Source organism: Engraulis encrasicolus, chromosome 14 (genome assembly GCF_034702125.1).
Source record: "Engraulis encrasicolus isolate BLACKSEA-1 chromosome 14, IST_EnEncr_1.0, whole genome shotgun sequence".
NCBI lineage: Eukaryota > Metazoa > Chordata > Actinopteri > Clupeiformes > Engraulidae > Engraulis > Engraulis encrasicolus.
The window spans coordinates 14,667,586-14,686,836 of record NC_085870.1 but is presented as its reverse complement, the minus strand read 5'-3'; the positions used below and the strand labels follow the sequence as shown (position 1 = coordinate 14,686,836).

The following is a 19,251-nucleotide window of genomic DNA, read 5'->3' as shown; positions in this document are numbered from 1 at the left end:
AACCTCTCGCATTTCACTTGAAATGTAAAAGTAACCACATATTTCCTTTTGAATCCACTTGCAAGTGTTTGGAAGGCATTAGTCCGCGTGACAAAAAGGGTTTAATGCTTTCCAGATGCACCCAATCTAGAAGTCTGCGACGCAAGAGTATGAGGATATACACTTTCAATATTTTTTAATCGCGCCAGAAGAGATATACGCGCCCTCTGTTCAGGTCCAGGAGGATATGGTCAGGCGCCGATTTTTTGGTCGAGTCTTTATGAGACTCCATGTCTCTTGCAGTGCCTAAACTACGATCGTAGCCGCTGTGCTCACTCACTTTCCTCCGGACACCATGATGAAAACTGCATCTGTTATTGTAATCATCATCATATGTGCTTCTCAGACAACGGGTGAGTCGCCTAACATATAAGATTCACGCATTAGTCCTATTTCACTTGCTGAAAACGTGTGCTTTGGTGGTCTTGAAATATATTCAATGTGATTTTCAAATGAGAGTTTTCTCAGACATTCCATGTCATGATGACATTGAGATTCATATTTGGTATAGGCCTAGTCGATAATAATACACTTGGTCATTAGTGATATTGTATTGGTAAAAGTAATGGTTGGGAATTTTGTTTTGTTGTGCGTAAAAATTGTTTAATCGGACCCGGTGTGCGTAAAATGGAACCTGGTTGTTGTATATCCTATATTACAAGTTGTTTTTGTATTCTAATAATAGGTAAGAAGACGAGGTGGTGCACTGTGTCTGAGGTCGAGCAGAGAAAGTGTGCGGAACTGTCCAAAGCTTTAGTGGCTGTTTTGCCTCCAGCGGCTGTGGCTGCGTTTGCCAGGCTGTCCTGCGTCAGGGCCTCTGGCACGGCAGACTGTATCGACAAAATTAGGGTGAGACTCCCTATCCTGTCCTCCCACTGTTTCTCACACATTTTCACTGTGCTCACACTCAATGTTTATCTGCCAGTGTCTGCATGTCTGTCTGTCGCTCTGTTCTCCCTCCTTTTTTTACACACACACACACACACACACACACACACACACACACACACACACACACACACACACACACACACACACACACACACACACACACACACACACTTCATAACTGTAATTTCAGCTTCTCTGACTGCCTCAAAAGAGACCGTCCTTCTTCATTATCCCTCATTAATTATGTGTCTTGGTTTCGTCTGCAGGCCAATCGTGCCGACATTGTGACATTGGATGCAGGAGAGGTTTACACTGCAGTTAAGCAGTTCGGCCTCACTGCTGTGGCTAAAGAAATCTACGAGGATGGTGAGTATTTCTAGTTCTGCACAAACATTTGAAGTGAATTTGACTAAGCATGTAGGTATTATATCATCTGTGTTGTGTTGGATGGGTGATGACAAGGACAGGACATGGATAACTGCCCATATATACATGATCATCAACTTTTCACTGTTTCATTGCATTGCATGGAACATGCACCAAATCCCATTGTTTCCTAGCTGTGTGTGTGCGCGTGCGTGTGAGAGAGTGGCTATGAGTGGGTTGTAATCTGGTGTTGACCATGGTGAGTTGCCATTTTCGTGTGTGTGTGTGTGTGTGCGTACGTGCGTGCATGCGTGTGTGCGTGCACGTGTGTGTATAAGGTGGCTGTATCCTGGCGGTGGCGGTGGTGAGGAACAGCAGTGAGGGCGAGGGCCTGGATATGCGCTCTCTGCAGGGGCGCAGGAGCTGCCACAGTGGGGCGCGCTGGACCGCCGGCTGGAGCCTCCCCCTGGGGCACCTCATGTCCCGAAACCTGCTGCCCTGGGCAGAGGAGGAGCCCTTTAGCCATGGTATAACACACACACACACATACAAAAACACACACACACACACACACACGCACACATAAAACACACACACACACACCACATTACATTGAACAGGGACTCTTATGCAAAGCGATGTTGTAGCATACAATACATGGCAAAATGTACTGTATGTATGTATGCATGTTGTTTTGCATAAATGCAGCTCGAACGAGTTGAATCAAACCATTTGGGCAGATTCCTTATAATAAGCTTGATGTTACCAACATTGTAATGATCAAGTCATAATCTATAATCTCTTAATTGTAACGATCAAGTCTTAATATGTAATGTCATAATCTCTGTAATGTCACGTGTGTTTATGAATATTATATTTTTTTCCTCCGTCTGAAGGTGCCAGAGGCATATTGCATGATATGATATGATACCTAAAGGCATAGCTAAAAAAATAATTCAAGTTATAATTAGGGGTAGACCGATACAGGTTTTTTTAATGGCCGATGCAATACCAATTTTTTTTCTTATCACCCTTGGCCGATACCCAATTTCCGATACCCGATATTTGGGGCCGATATGGGTTAAAAAAAAAAAAAAAGGTTAAAAAATGACAAATATTCCAGGTCTCAAGTTAAAAATAAACATTCCTTTAACATTATCAAATTGAGGTAGAACTTGTAATATTTAAACACCCACTCTAACAATCAAGTAATGTCTAACAATCAAGTAATAAACAAATAAAGTGTCTTGGTGCTTTTAAAAAAACCCAAATGACATGAAATAATAAATACTGTGTATCGGCCAAAACCACACGCGTATCGGCCGATACCGATACACTTGAAAAATGCAAATATCGGCCCGATATATATATATAGGTCTAGCCTCATTAATAATGTTGTGATGATGCAGCAGTGGGTTTTTTTGTAAAAGGGGAATCTAAGAGGCTACAGTTTAAGATGTTTGCATTGTGTGCACTGTGTCTGTCTATGGCAGCGGTGAGTCACTTCTTCAGTGGCAGCTGTGTGCCTGGGGCGGCCTCCCTGACGCCCAAGCTCTGTGGCCTGTGCCAAGGGCAAAGGTCATATGTTCGCCACCGCAACTTCCACTGCGAAACGTCTCATAGCGAACCCTTCTACAACAATGAAGGAGCAATCAGGTCAGGCTTGGCAGGCTGCTGCTAATAACATTTTACTGAATGAGTTCATTGAATGTGTGTTCATTTACACAAAAGATCTTTTAATTTTCTCTCATTTGCACTTTCACCCAATGCTGTTAATTCAACATTAGTAGTAGAGATTTTTTCTGGTACAACTGACATGTATGGTTAATCCTGCCATCTCTCTTTGTCTCTTCATCTACCATAGATGTCTTAAAACAGGGGCAGGAGATGTAGCATTCGTGGACCACACTGTTCTTCAGAGCATTGAGGGTAAGTATCATTCCTCTTTTCTCACTTTATAAGTATAGCCTTTTTTGCCTCCGTCTGAGCAGGGGTGTCAAACTCATCTCGGGCCAGGGGTCACATACAGCCAATTTTGATCTCAAGAGGGCCGGACCACTAACGTAAATGCGCAATATCGCAAATTTACACGCACTAACCCTGCTTGGCTTGTATAATCTGTTCTTCAGCATGTATTGTGTGCTATCGGTTATGTCCTTGTTTATGAGTCGCTTTGGCTAAAAGTGTCTGTGTAATGTAATGTAATGTAATGAACTGGTGGGTCGTGACCCAGAAGTGGGTCATGGGTGGGTCGCGGAACCTTGTTGTAAAAAAAAACGTAATTCTAAAAAAAAAAAATTCAACTTTTCCTGCAACAATTTACAATTTTTATTTTGATAGGCTAGTGAACTCTGTGTCATCTGTTGTCATACATACAATCTGAGTGTTTATGCGAGATAGATAACGTGCAACCAGTCATCCGAGTCTTGGTTACATTTTGAGAATTGCATTGAATTGACTTGAACGCTAAAAAAAATTGGGTCGCGACCGAATGAGAGTGGAAAATGGTGGGTCCCAAGACTGTTCCAGTTGAGAACCACTGATGTAATGTAATGTCACCGTTGCCACCCAGAGAATGAGAGGGGAGACTACAAGTTGCTGTGTACGGACGGCCTGAGCGCTCCTCTGGATGACTACAGGAGGTGTAACCTGGGCAGGGGGCCTGGAGGGGCAGTCGTCACGCGCATGAACTACCGCAAGGTGGCCCGCAAATTCCTCACAGCATCAGTGGTATGTATACGCGTGTGTAGGTGCGTGTTTTGTGTCATTTCATTTCATATTTCATCCTTGATAGCCAGTGCATGGAGGTAGATGTTTCAGAATTCTTACATTAAATTCAAAATGAAACGTTTTTATGAGCACAAATGTGCATAAAATACGTGTGTTGGTGTGTTTTTTTAATGGGGGGTAATTGTACAGTGAAGATGGTGACTGAAAGAAAGCAGGAGAGAGAGATGGGGTGGGGTTGATGGGGTTGGAGGTTGGTGGGGTTGGAATGATCCAGGCCGGATTTGAACCTTGGTTCCTATTACCACGTGGCCCATTTATGCTACACTGAGTTGGCCAAATGGTTGTGTGTTTTGATTGTTACGGCATACAGCAATGCCATTTTGACAATCATGATTTATATCAGTATTAAATGTAAAAATGTTTGGAATTGTGTCTGAATCACACTTGTGTTGGACTTAAACATTGATTTTACGTGCGATTCCAAGATGGCGTTTGGCTTGCGAGGAAGGGAGAAACACAGATTCCAGCTGTTTGATTCCACGCCATTTGGCACCAGTGATCTGCTGTTCAAGGACGTGACGGAGAAGCTTGCCATCCTCCCCGATGACATGGACATCAGTCAGGTGCTCGGCCTGGACTACGTGGCTCTTCTGAAAGGCCTCGGACACGAAGGTTCTCCCTCAAGACACAGCCCCTATCATAAGTTTGTTGTGAACAGAATGCCAATGACCACATAGCAATGTATAATGTAGTAGTTACATTCTTTTTAGGGCTGTCAATATTAACGTTAATCACGATTCATTTTTTAGATCACGGTTATAGTTTCCCAGCATTCCCAGCATAATTTGAGGTCATGAGGTCTAGGCCTATACAGTATAGATCATAAGTTTGGGCACACCTTCTCATTCAGTGCATTCTTAAAGAAAAGGTCTTGTGTTGTTTGTGTGCATGTGCGTGTGCAGGTAGCTCTCTGGAGGACAGTGTGGTGCGCTGGTGCTGCATCAGCCATGCGGAACAGAAGAAGTGTGAGCGCTGGGCTCTGAGCATCAAGTCCGACCCTCTGGTGTGTGTGAGGGCTGCCTCCATGAGTGACTGCATCGAGAAGATCAAGGTGCAGTACATCTGTCTAAACTGCAGGGCACGTGGTGGTTCTGCCATGTGTACAGGTATCCAAGGTTGTTGAAGAAGCTTCTGAGAAAAAGTCCGCTGCACGACCAGGATTTCTTTTGCTCCCAATATTTTATTTTTTCGTGACGTTTCGGGTTTTACCCCTTCTTCAGACGTGTGTGAACGTGTTCTTGACACGTCTGAAGAAGGGGTAAAACCCGAAACGTCACGAAAAAAATAAAATATTGGGAGCAAAAGAAATCCTGGTCGTGCAGCGGACTTTTTCTCAGAATCGTCTAGTCACTTGTGGTCCTGCTCCCAGGTCAGACGTTATTGTGGATGTGCGAGCTTTTCACCATTACCTTAACTGTTGAAGAAGCTTCGCCATGAATTGGCTTCATTCACTGACGTGATAATGAATGTCCCCGATAGAGAAGTAAGAGAGACTTCCATCGCTCTGGTCGCTTCAGGTGTGCACACCCCTTTAGGGAATTTGGCTTGTGGACCAGTTACCTGTGGTTGTTGTTCACGTTCTGTCTGAGGAGAAAGGAGGGAATATGGCATGGCTCTGTGTACAGTATGTCTCCTTGTAAACACTTCACTCTTCAATACTTCTCGTGTGCGTGCCTATGTGCTTGTGTGTGGTAGGCTATCCGTGCGCTTGTCAGGATGACTGTGCTGAGTTGGCCTGACATGGCCAGACCCTCCCTACTTCTTTCCATGAGGGCTGGCCATGTCAGGCTATTGCTGAGTATGGCTGTCAAATTGATTGCCTATTTGCAGGTGTTGGGCAAATTAAAGCCAAATTAAGTCCTTACAATGAGCTCTCAATGTCACCACCTACTCTGACTTTCAGTGCCTGTGTGGGATGTCTACAGTATATGCGCCAGTAGAAAATTGTAGTGGTGTTCGGATGTGTGTATGTGTGTGTGTATGCATGCGTGCACATGTGTATCTGTATCTGTGTACCGATGGTGCTGTTTGAGTGATGCCTGCTGTTTGGCAGAGACAGTCGTAAACCTTACGTTTCCCTCAGTGGATCTCAACTGGAGGCAGAGAAGGCAGATTGACTTTTTCCCTGTACATTTTCCATTTCACAATGTCACGAATATTCAACTTTCTTTCTTGTAAATTTGCAACTTTTTTCTCAAAATAAATGAAGTAATATATCTAAATCTGTCCTTAATATGCCGTCGAGCTTACCCACTGAGATTTCCTTATGTTAGAAACGTTATTTGATGTTTAACCCACAGAGAGATGAAGTAGACGCTGTGTCCTTGGATGCCACACACACCTTCATTGCTGGGAAGTGTGGTCTTGTTCCCGTGGTGACCGAGTACTACGGTAAGCTTTTGAGGTGTGGCACTCTTGAGTGACCGCTAGATGGCAGGCTTTAGATGTTAGATGACATTAAATGACATTTGCCACCCATTTGACATCACATCTGACATTATTAATCAGCGTTTCTTTAATTTGATTTTTCCTCTACTCTGTAAGAAGTGCTTGTTTTATACAGTGGTGAGTACTTGTATTCATATTTCTCTATCACATAATTTAGGGGAGAAATGTGAGGATCCAGGATCAACCCATTTTGAGACTGACGGTGAGTGATGGAATGAGTTCCAGCCTGAAATGTTTATTTTCTGAGTATTTGATGCCGAGGGGTGAGGCTTATCCATTGGCTTTGTGTGTGACAACACCACTGTAGTAGGTGTATTTACACCGCATTCCACATTATTACGCAACTGACATTTTTCGCTGTTTCCCCAAATAATCAATACAAATGACAGTCGTCATAATTTTCAAGTCATCAGCCATTAGAGTACAATTCAAATGTTTTGAATGAACCTTCCAATGATAACGGTATTTTTTAAAATAATAAAAAACTTAAAATGCTCTGTTCCACATTATTACGCAAAGTAGTTTTGTAGTGTTCAAATACAAAATTCTTTCTTTGTTTCCCATTTACATCAAAACAGTTGGAATTTGGTACCTTCTAAATTACATTTCAATGTTCAATACTTGATGATAAACTCTTTGTCTTAGTAACTGGAATGCTGCATTTAACATTGAAGTCAATGACAGGGCATTGCATGGGAGTTATGGAAGCCCAGATATCCTTGATGCTTTGCTCTCAGCTGTTTTTGTTTGTTTGGTCTGGTGACCCACACTTCACTCTTCAATATACCCGTAGATTTCCATGCCACGTTTAGGTGCTTTGGTGGTATCGACATTTTAACTCATCAGACATAAAACCCCATTGAAAATGAATGGGATGTTATGTCTGGTGAGTTAGAATGTCATCATCTCCAAAGCACCTAAACGTGGCATGGAAATCTACGGGTATATTGAAGAGTGAAGTGTGGGTCACCCGACCAAACAAACAAAAACAGCTGAGAGCAAAGCATCAAGGATATCTGGGCTTCCAGAACTCCCATGCAATGCCCTGCCATTGACTTCAATGTTAAATGCAGCATTCCAGTTACAGCTTATAACAAAGTTTTGAACATTGAAATGTAGTACCAAATGCCAACTGTTTGATGTAGATGGGCAAAAAAGAAAGAAATTTGGATTACAACACTACAAAACTGTTTTGTGTAATTAATTGGAACAGAGCATTTTGGCCATTTTAAGTTTTTTATTATTTTAAAAAATACCGTTATCATTGGAAAATTCATTCAAAAACGTTTAAATTGTACTCTAATGGCTGATGACTTGAAAAATATGACGACTGTAATTTGTATTGATTATTTGGGAAAACTGCAAAAAATGTCATTTGCGTAATAATGTGGAATGCAGTGTAGAATTAACCAAGACATCACATATCGCCAGAGAAGCCTTGCCCCTTGATTTATCTTGATCATAACAGACAAGTGTTCTAGCAGTGGTTCCCAAAATGTTTCTGTAGGGACTCGTATTTTTACCATTGTAAAACGTTGCATGAACCCATCTCAATCACCATCATGGCTATTTTGTGTAGACTTAAATGATATGACCTGTGCTTATGTAACGGAGGCTAACTAGCACAGAGTTAGCGTGGAACGTTGGTAAACCTCCCTCCGATAGCCTCATACAGTCTCGTGCCGTTGGGCCGAGAGACTAGTCTCTTGGCCCAGCGGTATCGTACTGTGTCTCACATTGCCGAACCGTTGTAGTTGACGAGGTCGCACGTTCGATCCCCGAGTGGGGTGAACAGGTGCAAGATGACCTCCGTCACAGTGGTGCCGTGACCCGAATGGGAGTGAGGTTTAAGGGGGAGAGTGTAACGGAGGCTAACTAGCACAGAGTTGGCGTGGAACGTTGGTAAACCTCCCTCCGATAGCCTCATACAGTCTCGTGCCGTTGGGCCGAGAGACTAGTCTCTTGGCCCAGCGGTATCGTACTGTGTCTCACATTGCCGAACCGTTGTAGTTGACGAGGTCGCACGTTCGATCCCCGAGGGGGGTGAACAGGTGCAAGATGACCTCCGTCACACTTAAACTACCTGAAATGGCTAACGACCCCCTGGTCCTCATGAACCTAACTGAGGCCTAACAGGCTTGTGTTCCTGACCTGCAGAGCTGCCCCCTGTGTGGGCCGTGGCCCTGGTGCGGCGCTCCAGCCGGAGTGTGAACCTGGGCAGCCTGGGGGGCCGGCGCTCCTGCCACGGACACATGTACAGCCCCGCAGGCTGGCTGCTGCCCGTGCGCCAGCCCCTCAGCTACGAGCACAACTCCACCTCCACTTCCTGCCCCAACCCCAACCAAGGTAGCTATCATTACCACACAGCTGTCATGAACACTACTATATACGTATTGTGGAAGGTTAAGTTGGTCTACTCTGTTTCGAAGTGTCAATCAGAATGTATGAGGAAAAACACGCTGGTGTATGCAACCCCAAAGCTCTCTAACCGTCTCAAAAGTTGTGCTAACTACAATTGGCCAATTTGGAAATGCTTTCTTTTTGTAATAAACATTTTTATTGAGCAGACAGATGAAAAAATGTAAGGAATAAAACATAAAAACTATATACAGCCGGGAAAGTGAGCTCATACAATAACATACACAATTCGATAAAAAAAATATGTAGAAGATTGATAGATTGATAGATGAGAAGATTTCAGACAATTCGTCCACTACAATTTCCCATGGGGAAATGTTGTGGGGTTTGGCTTTATGGAAATGCTTTCTGACCAAACCAATCAGTATGACCACTCTGTATGTTTGTACTGTATGTTGCAGAAGACTGTTCATACCTCTTTCCTGTGTAGTATATTGAAAGTACTTGGTTTTTAGTCACATCTTTTGATGTTTACACACACCACAAATATTGTTCTTGTGGTGAGTATGGCCTGCTGCCATCATGTATAAACGCAACCTGGTGTGTTTACTAGCGTACTCCAAGGTCTTCTGGAAGGGCTGTCTTCCTGGCGCACGTGATAATAATCTCTGCAAGGTCTGCATGGGGGGTACAGGGGAGGCAGCCACTAAGCGCTGCGCCGACAACCACAATGAACGCTACTACGGAAACATGGGCACTCTGAGGTGAACAAGTTCTGACATGAGCAATTTAGTGCACATTTGAATAAATTAATTTAGTAACAAACTATTTCAGTGTGATTGTCTTTTGGGTGAATTAGAGGTGGGCACAGGACTGATACTTACCTTGGTTGTTTGAATATTGGGCTCATCACAGGTGTCTCGTAGGAGATCCCACTGGAAAGAGTTATGGTGATGTGGCTTTTTTGGAGCACCACAACTTGGAGGATAACATCCTGCGTAAGCATCACTATCATTTACACACTGTATACCATTGACCATACACACTGCGACTGTTTGAAAAGGCGTGTTTACAGTAACAGTATGCCCCAGACATTTTCTATTAGAACATTGACTTATAATGTTGATCTCCGCAGTTCTTTTTGTAAAATACTAGTCTAACATACTAGATGTAACTGAAAGCAATTGTGGACATTCCTGCTCCTGTATAATCAGTATTTGGATCTTGTACTTTTAATGCTTGCGCCTTTAATTTGTGTGTGTGTGGTGTCTATGGACAGGGCTGAACTCCACTGGCTGGGCGGAGGGCTGGGTGCCCTGGGACTTTGAGCTGCTGTGTGAAGGGGGTGGCCGTGCGTCCCTCTCCGACTGGCAGAGCTGTAACTTGGGGGCAGTGCCACCCAACACCGTCATGACCCGACCCGTACTCACCGCACGCATCTATGACTTCCTCATGAAGTCTCAGGTAAGCAGCATTTAGTCTAGTCTTTCTCAACGGGGGCGTTGGGGGGCTCAAGGGGGGTGTTGAGAAGGATACAGCCACAGAGGTTGGATTAATAAAGAGGATTCAAAACCCGCTCACCCAATGCAAAAGAGTGTGCTCAAGTTGGGTCTCCTAAGGGGGCGTTGTCCCCAACTTCTTCTTCTATTTTTGAGGTGTTTGCACAAGAAGTGCGCTACCGCCATCTACAGCGCTAAGGGGACTCCATCTATTCTCAACCTCAGGACTCCGAAGGTCTCCTAACCGAAGGTCTCCTAAAGTGGCGTTCACCAGACATAAATAAAAGTGGATACCGGAAAAGAACTAGAATTATGTATCTCTGTCTGTAAGATCTCTGGATACAGCTAAGAGGGGGCAGTGCTTAGTTGCCATACTCATGAACGGCGTGATGTTTTCCATGTGTGTTACGCTCTTTTGTGGGGGAAAACAGCCAATGCAAGTCAATTGGTGGTGTTGGAGGAAGAATAAAGGAAAGATAAGGTAGTAGACTAGCGTTGTTCACGTGCAACATTGGCGGCTGTTCAAATAATATGGCCAAACAGCCGTGGTTTAAACATGGACTGTGTTCATTTTGGCTGGCCGATGTAGCGCGTAACTTAATGAGACATTCGGTTTAATTTCCCCTATAAAGGGGCGTAACGCTCATTTACGAGCAAAGGTAAGAGAATTGGGGGCATTAGTCCATTTCATTTTTTTTATACAAAGGGGGGCATTGTCAGGCTTATGATGAGGTCAAGGGGGCATTGTGAGGCTTATGATGAGGTCTAGGGTAGGGTTTAATCCCGGGACCCGGGATTCCCGGGAAATCTGATCAAAACAATTTCCCGTTTCCCGGGAAAGCCATGACGGGAAACCGGGAAAAAAAATTAAGTGCGTGTCTATTTGTTGTCCCAGCAACATAAGCAACAGTGCCATCTAGCAGCGGTAACACTTCAGGCTCATTTAAGCAGCAGCAGTACAGGCCCATTTCAGCAATGTCTGAGGTGCGCGGTTGACGTAGCCTATTATTTCATCCGCAACCGCTTCTCAGAATTTCTAATCCACCCGCCCTAATGTTTTTTCTCCAATTTCCAAAACCGAATCCGCCCGCCATCCGCCTATTAGTTTTTAGTATTTAAGATGCCTGAGGCACATAGTCGATCGTCTTTTTCAAGCAGTGCAGGTCATTTACATCTTTCCAACCCATGTTAAAGAAAAATCTCTAACTTATAGCGATTCCCAACTTGTCTCCACCCATCGCACAACGTGAAAGTTGAAACGTGTGGATGCTTTAATGCAGCCTAAATTTTAACAGTTTAAATACATCCAGTCCAAGCAGCACAATCGAAACTATTGGCTATCTAGCTTACAAGTTTGGATGGTATCCAATAAGACGAGTCAAGTGTCTTGCGAAGAGTGCAGAGAATTACGTCGCGCGTGTGTGTGTGAGCGAGAGAGGGTGAGAGAGGGAGCGATTCCAAACTTGTCTCCATCCATCGCACAACGTGAAAGTTAATGTGTAGGCCTATGCTTTCATGCAGCCTAAATTGTACCAATTTTGCCTCCTCTCCAAGCAGCACAATCGAAACTATTGGCTATCTAGCTTGCAAGTTTGGCTGGTCTATCCAACAAGATGAGTCAAGTGACATGTCTTGCGAAGAGTGCAAGCGTCGCTTTGTGTGTGAGCGAGAGAACCAGAGAGAGAACGAGAGAGAGGCGCTTCCCAAAATCGCTCTGCAGAAAGGGCAAGGCGATGTCTCCAAATATTAGACAAAATGCAGCTTATTTTAGTTAAGTAGACATCAGGAAAGTATTTTGTTTAGTTGCAAAGCCGAGCTGATTGGTTCATATTGCTCTGAAAGACACTCAAGTCTATGCCTATATTTTAATGGGTTTATTATGCGCGCGAGGTCACCTAACTGTAGTGACGCCCGGTGCTATTACCAGAGGAAAACGATAGCACTTGGGCAAACGGTAAAGTCAGTTTAGCCATGCATACCTGCCTATGATGAACCAGTTTTCTTGTTTGAAAAAACACTCTTCCTGGCGCTAAAGCAAACTGCCATTTCTGACTGACCCAGATGAAATCCCATGCACGGAACTCCACTATTGAGATGACATCGCATAGGCTATATTTCCCACCGCTTATCACAGTAGCCGACAGTGAAACATTGTTCTCATGAAGCTGGCGGTAGACGTGTATACTATCCACAGGTGAAGGACAATGTGCCATGATTTTGCGCACAACCTCAAACACAATTCCTTAATGGAAAATAGCCAACCCACTGTTGCATCAAACTTATAGGTGAAAGTCGTGAGCTCCACCAACAATCCACCGTCATTGATAAGCGCTGCATGCTGCGCACAGGCTATCATCTTACACTTCATTATTATTGTGTTGGTGGATAGGAGAGCTTAATCTTAATTCCTTTCTCCCAATAATGATACAAACAGTAACAACTTACAAAATGCCAGTTTGGGAGGAACAGTTGAATTATAGCCTGTACATGACTAGATCAAAAAATTTGAAGAAAAAAAAAAAAAAAACCCGGGATTTCCCGGGATTCCCGGGAAATGGGCCGTCAGATCCCGGGATTTGATTCATGCCATTTTCGGGAAAAATATTAAACCCTAGTCTAGGGGGCTTTTGTTCAAAAAAGGTTGGGAACCAGTGATTTAGTCAAAGAAATAAATGTACTGTATAGTACATAATGGACAACAAACATTATATTGATAAGTGAAGCAATTAGCAATTATCCCCCAAAAGGGGCGTAATGTACATGGCACTCGTCACACCGGTTATTAGTATGACCCTGTCTGTTTTTCTATCTGTCTGTCCGCCCGCCTGCAGTGCTTTGGGTTGCTGCGGGTGTGCACCAAAACATACAACATCAAGCATTGGACACGTTGCTCTGATTCCTCTTGTTATATTCTGTCATTGGGTCAATGCATCATCTCATGTGCATCCTCTACCCCAGGGGTATTCAATTAAATGTCAACGAGGGCCAGTTTTTCAAATTCCTTCTAGTAAAGGGTCCGAACTATACATATGTATTATAGTTGTCGACTGTCAATGAAAAAAAATACTGGACACTTCATTGAGGTGGGGGGTCGGGTGGAGGGGTCCTCCCCCAGAAAAATGTGCATTTCTTAGATGTAATTTCCTGCATTTTAATGTCCTGTGTCCTGTTTCAGCTCGATACGGAACGGAACCCATACTTTTATCTCTAAATTCAGAAAAACGATTCTGTATTTCAAGGGACTTGTGGGGGGCCAGAACCTTGCTGTTCGAGGGTCGCATTTAGCCCCAGGGCGGCCATTTGAATAGCCCTGCTCTACCCTATTGTACAATCCTTCCTTCACTTTATAGTCAATTAAGATCAGGATTATTTTTTATTTGTCTCACAGGAAATTTGTCTAGGACAATCACAAAGCTGCTGCAACATACAACACATAACACACAAAAAACACGTATAACAAAAGAAAGACTATAAATATTCAAAGTGCATAATAGGTGTACCCATTATCATAGCATTACTAGACATAAGTCTCAGTTAGCAGCTTGAGTTTATTATATTCATAGATGTGGGGATGACAGAAAATTTGTACCTGTTCAGACACCTTTTTTTGTAGCTTTTAACTGGTACTCTGTATCGCCTGCCAGAAGGTAGCACTTCACTCTGAGTGTAAAAAGTGAGTGAAGTATTCTTTTCCCACAGGAAACTCTGGCAGCTCATCCAAACTCAGAGTTTCAGCTGTTTGACTCTCTTGAGTATGGCGAGAGTGATTTGCTCTTCAAAGACGCCACACGCTGCCTGGTCCACACAAGTCACAAGGACTTCCAGACCATCCTTGGAGAGGAGTTCTACAGACATGCCGAAGATGTCTTCAACTGCACACCTGCAGGTAGGAAGTTATAAATTTTCTGATATGTGCAAACAATAACACACAATACACATAATAAAAAAATGAATACCAATACATACATATGTAATGAAAGTGAAATACCTTAATGGAAGAAGTTGATGAAATTTAGTTGAAACTTAATCATTTCCCAATGTCCACAGATATTTTGGAGTTCTGCAACCAGGATGTTTGCAGTATTTTTTAATCAAGATGGCGACAGAATTAAGAGAGAAACCTCCTCCACCCTGTGGGTCCAATCGCACATGATTCACATGTTCTATACTGGTATATATTGTGTCGGTATAACACTGAATTAAATCCATTTAAATTTAAATTTAAATCCAATAAATGTATGATATAATTTCAGTTATATAACATTGTTTATATAGTCATGGTTGTGGTTTATTCATTATTCATTATTCATTTACCTGTATAAGAATTGTGTAAGTATATGAGAATGAACTGTACTGGACTTGAGTGATGGTCATTGGATGATTTAGCAACCAATATTTTATGGTAGCACTAAAAAAAGAAATACTCCACTAAACCTTTACACAACTGTGACTTGCCCGTGTTACCCTTTGTAAGTTTGCCTAGTTTAGGTTGCAAGGTGGGTCTAAAACCAGGGCTTTTACTTAATACATATCTACTGTTATTTTTTCTATTGGTTTTATAAATAAAAAGGTGATCTTTCAAATCGCACTTCGGTTGAAGCTGCTTGACAAGTCAGCAGTCAAAGCTGTTGGAAACTTATAAAATATATTTCATAGTGCTTCAGTGAATGGTACTGAAAATCAAGAAGAATGACCACTTAATTCTTAATTATCTACACAATTCGCATAGCACTTAACAGCACTAGTTGTTGGTTGCTGGTGTTTGGCAGTGGTACTGTAAGGGTTACGTTTCCTGAGCGATTGGACTACAACTCCCAGAGTTCTCCGGTTGCAAACATATGTAAGACATATCTATTTCCGGTTTGCCTGCCAAGTCGAAAACTGCTACTACAGTGCTTATTTGCTCTTCAAATGTGTCAACTTGACTTTCATCGTTAGATTTGCATCATCTCTACTCGTATGTGGTAAGTAGCATGCAATGGTTGTAAAATGCTGTCTGTTCTGCCAACAATATAACTTGTCCTTGTGCATTTCGATGACCTGGCAGGCGATCAGGTTAATCACAACTTTACATTTAGCCACTAGTTTTCTGAATTTGAGAGATAACACATATCAGTTGCAACGCCGATGGATATATGTAATTATTGAGCATGATAATGTTAAGTAATGTTACCTATTTTTAAACATTTACAGTCCCTAAGAGAGCATAGATAATGTCGTGGAGACGCCTGCCTTTGCACCTTCTCAGGAGGGGTGCCTCCTCTTCAACATGTGCGGCCACTGTGGATTTTGTGCCCGTGAGTCGCCCGATAGATCCCACAGACCTGGAGCGGCTTCAGGAGTTCGTGTCGCAGGCGCGAAGACTGTTTGTCATTACGGGTGCTGGACTTTCCACCGAGTCGGGAATTCCAGACTACCGCTCAGAAGGAGTCGGTCTTTACGCACGGACTGATCGTCGGCCAATGCAACACATGGAATTTGTGCGCAGTGCCAAATCACGGCAGCGCTACTGGGCGCGCAACTACATGGGATGGCCACAGTTCTCCTCTCATCGCCCGAACTCTGCCCATGTGGCTCTGCGCGACTGGGAGGCTCAAGGGAAGGTGCACTGGCTAGTGACTCAGAATGTGGACGCCTTGCACTCAAAAGCCGGCCACCAGCACCTGACAGAGCTGCATGGGTGTTTACATAGGTATGTGGTCTGTGCACCCAGTGGCTTTACATAGCAAAGTCCCTGTCATCTGTTGATTCTACAGAGGTCTGTGAATAACTACAATAAGCTTGCGCATATCGTGCTTGCTGGAGAGCTACCTCTTAAATGTGGTCTATCAAGCTCACCCAAGTGTACAACATGCAGTATATTACAATTGGCCAACGCTTTCACCCAAAGTGACTTACAATTATTGTAATGCCACACAACATAACATAACAAATAGGTTATAATAAATATTTTGGTGGAAAAAACGCCTTGTACCTCATTCATTTGATTAAGGAAACAACTTGCAAAAATAGAATATTGTGCCTTTTGTACCCAGGGTGGTGTGCTTAGGTTGTGGAAGCCTTTCCCGTCGGGAGGACCTCCAGAGTCGCTTCAACGAGATGAACCCTGGCTGGGCGGCCGAGGCAGGTGGAGTGGCCCCGGACGGAGACGTCTTCCTGGAGGACGAACAGGTGCTACACTTCAGGGTGCCCTCGTGCCAGAGCTGCGGAGGCAGCCTCAAGCCAGAGGTCACCTTCTTTGGGGACACCGTTGACCGCTCGACCGTGCAGCTTGTGCACGACCGGCTGGCCGAGTCAGATGCCTTACTGGTGGCTGGATCCTCTCTCCAGGTAGGTGTTCATTCAAGGGCAGTCATTTGTAAGCAGTTAGGCTTGTCAGGCTTTGTAGGGGTTGCAAGGGTTGCGTGTTTGATTCCAGACCCGCCAGGTTGGTGGCGGGAGTAACTAGTTACCCGGGGGACTAATCAGTGATCCCTCTATCCTCGTTCATGACTGAGGTACCCTGAGCATGGTACCATCCCACCGCACTAGGCGCTCCGTTTGGGGCTGAACCCTTGCACGGGTGAGAAATAAAATGCATTTTTTTCATTGTGTGGAGGGCTGTCACAATGGCAATGGGAGTTTCCCTGGTGGGCTTTCACTCAACATTGATATATCGACAGGTAGTAGGTTTTACTACTGCGCCTCTCAGGTATCAATCTGAGGCTGACTGCTACACCAAGGAGCTAGGCTTTTGGCATGACAGTCAGAGCACACCCACAACCTTAGGCCGGCGCTATGCTTGCTGAAGGAGGGAGCGTACCTATGTTCCCCGGGTCCTATGTTCCCCTGTCTTTGTATGGGACAGGGGAGCTTAGGGTTCTATGTTCCCCACATTGTATGTTTCCGAGTTTTCAAATTGTGCCCTTCCCAAAACTATCCCTAAACCTAACCTGTCAGTAATGCAATGTTTCTGAGTTGTAAATTTGTGCCCTGACCAAAACTATCCCTAAACCTAACCTGTCAGAAGTGCAACAACAACCTGCGCTTTGCCATGCGGCAGTAGTCTACTTGGAAGCAGCGGGGAACATACGGGGGGTGGACAATAACTGAGACACCTGTCATTTTAGTGTTGGAAGTCTAATGGCTCAAGTGGACCAGCCTGTTGGCCAATCTTCATTAATGGCACATTGCACCAGTAAAGTGAAGTGTGGTTCAATTAGCAGGGTAAGACCACAGTTTTGCTCAAAATTCTGCAATGCACACAACATTATGGGTGACATGTCAGAGTTCAAAAAGGAGAAATTCTTGGTACGTGTGTAACTGTTGCATCTTTGACCGAGACAGCAAGTCTTTGTGATGTATCAAGAGCCACAGTATCCAAGGTAATGTCTGCATACCACCAAGAAGGATGAAACACATCCAACAGGATTAACTGTGGATGCAAGAGGAACTAAATGACACTAAAATGACAGGTGTCTCAGTTATTTTGTCCACCCCCTGTAGAACCCTTTTCTGAAAAAAGGGTCAGAAGTTCCTCGGAACATAGGGATGACCCCCTGCAGGACACGTGCGTTGCCATGTGCATTTCATGTCAATTTTGAGAGCAGGAGAACACCTGACACAAGGTGTGCAGACGTGTGCATTTGCTGCAATATTGACAAATCCACGAGGGGTGATCTTCCGAACGTCCATGTTGAGGTCTTGGTAGAGTAGAGCAATGGTGGGAAAAACATTAATGAGAGCCCTTGGCTATTTGCCCCCTAGATGATACCTCCAGTATTGTGGAAAGTTTTCGGTTGTCCTGAAGATAGTGTGTGTACTCTGTCATACGTGGTTGCATGCAAAATTTAAAGCACACAGCAATCTTTTGTCACTTATCCATGTTAGACCACACTTTTATACTGTATACACGCCTAAAGCAACAGCAGCATACAGGATCCAAAACAAGCAAAAAGGCAACTAAAGGAGAATAACATGAGTAAAAGTGTACTGATGTAACCCTATTCAATAAATTGATCTAAATGAATAGGACACTACCGGCCATATCCAAATAAACTGTTCAAAGGAGTTGCAAAGCCTAATTACCAACAAAACACTATATTTAAAGTTGCATGCAAAATGTGATGTGCGTGCATTATTGTTGATGACACTTCCACATCAGACTCATAGCTGAACAGTACTATTTTTTGCCCCCCATTCAGGTATATTCATCGTACCGTTTCCTTCTGGCTGCCAGTGAGAAAAAGCTACCTGTTGCCATCCTGAACATTGGTCCCACCAGGGCAGATCACATAGCCCAGTTTCGAGTGAGTGCCCGCTGTGGGGCTGTGTTGCCTGCTATACTGCCCTGTTGACTTCTCCACACTCCGCCTCGGAGCAAGAACCTGAAACTTTGACTGCTGTTTTGTGTCAGTCAGACACAACGTCACAAAGGAAACAAATTGGCTTTTTTTAACCCCACACTCCTCTCAGGTTACATTGGAGACTACACTAGATTAGCATTGTGCAGTGGGATCTGTTATCACAAATGGGGATGAAATTGCCTTGAACATTACCTCAAAGACAGTTGAATAACAAACTTATTTTACAGATTTCTTCTACATTTACCTTATTTTATGTTTTTTAACTGGATCTATGTCTGAGTGGAGGACAGAAAGTAGCAACATTTCAAACTTGACTTGATATGGACACCATAATTGTGTATATCCAGCTATGAAATACTGTATTTTGAGACATTCATTGGTCATAAATGTTAAGATGGTGCTCTTCTTGAATGTGCAATAAAATAGGGTTCGAAGTAAGTACGTAGGAGTACGTTTTTAATTCCTGGAAATGTATCAATGCAAGATGAAATAAAGAAATTTACATAATCCATCCT

At 43.6% G+C, this 19,251-nt stretch overlaps 2 protein-coding genes and 1 long non-coding RNA gene across 3 annotated transcripts; 2 read left to right on the top strand and 1 right to left on the bottom strand.

Annotated features, from left to right (window-relative positions):
- Nucleotides 1–81: 81 nt before the first annotated feature.
- Nucleotides 82–14,533, top strand: sxph (saxiphilin). The gene is made up of 17 exons (XM_063215015.1): nt 82–392; nt 725–888; nt 1,197–1,296; nt 1,635–1,823; nt 2,790–2,952; nt 3,161–3,225; nt 3,869–4,026; nt 4,512–4,698; nt 4,989–5,137; nt 6,387–6,477; nt 6,692–6,736; nt 8,692–8,880; nt 9,506–9,656; nt 9,808–9,890; nt 10,172–10,356; nt 14,091–14,277; nt 14,439–14,533. Exons 1-17 carry the CDS (start codon nt 335–337, stop codon nt 14,480–14,482), a joined length of 2,208 nt encoding a protein of 735 aa, XP_063071085.1. The 5' UTR covers nt 82–334; the 3' UTR covers nt 14,483–14,533.
- Nucleotides 14,172–15,736, bottom strand: LOC134462133 (uncharacterized). Its single transcript, XR_010037488.1, has 3 exons — nt 15,632–15,736; nt 14,380–14,451; nt 14,172–14,271 (listed from the first exon to the last, which is right to left on the bottom strand). It is a non-coding gene; the product is annotated as an uncharacterized LOC134462133 (long non-coding RNA).
- sirt4 (sirtuin 4) lies at nt 15,239–19,247 on the top strand. Its single transcript, XM_063215013.1, has 4 exons — nt 15,239–15,355; nt 15,585–16,083; nt 16,427–16,721; nt 18,575–19,247. The coding sequence occupies exons 2-4, from the start codon at nt 15,605–15,607 to the stop codon at nt 18,725–18,727; spliced, it is 927 nt and encodes a 308-aa protein (XP_063071083.1). The 5' UTR covers nt 15,239–15,355; nt 15,585–15,604; the 3' UTR covers nt 18,728–19,247.
- Nucleotides 19,248–19,251: the final 4 nt, after the last annotated feature.

What these genes read in the sequence shown, in the direction of transcription:
- sxph (XM_063215015.1), top strand. Translation starts at nt 335, where the DNA reads ATGATGAAAACTGCATCTGTTATTGTAATCATCATCATATGTGCTTCT. An exon ending in ACTGTATCGACAAAATTAGG is followed by an intron (nt 889 to 1,196) that starts GTGAGACTCCCT and finishes TTTCGTCTGCAG; the next exon opens with GCCAATCGTGCCGACATTGT. An exon ending in ACTGCATCGAGAAGATCAAG is followed by an intron (nt 5,138 to 6,386) that starts GTGCAGTACATC and finishes TTTAACCCACAG; the next exon opens with AGAGATGAAGTAGACGCTGT.
- sirt4 (XM_063215013.1), top strand. Translation starts at nt 15,605, where the DNA reads ATGTCGTGGAGACGCCTGCCTTTGCACCTTCTCAGGAGGGGTGCCTCC. An exon ending in CTGCATGGGTGTTTACATAG is followed by an intron (nt 16,084 to 16,426) that starts GTATGTGGTCTG and finishes TTTTGTACCCAG; the next exon opens with GGTGGTGTGCTTAGGTTGTG. An exon ending in TGGCTGGATCCTCTCTCCAG is followed by an intron (nt 16,722 to 18,574) that starts GTAGGTGTTCAT and finishes CCCCCCATTCAG; the next exon opens with GTATATTCATCGTACCGTTT.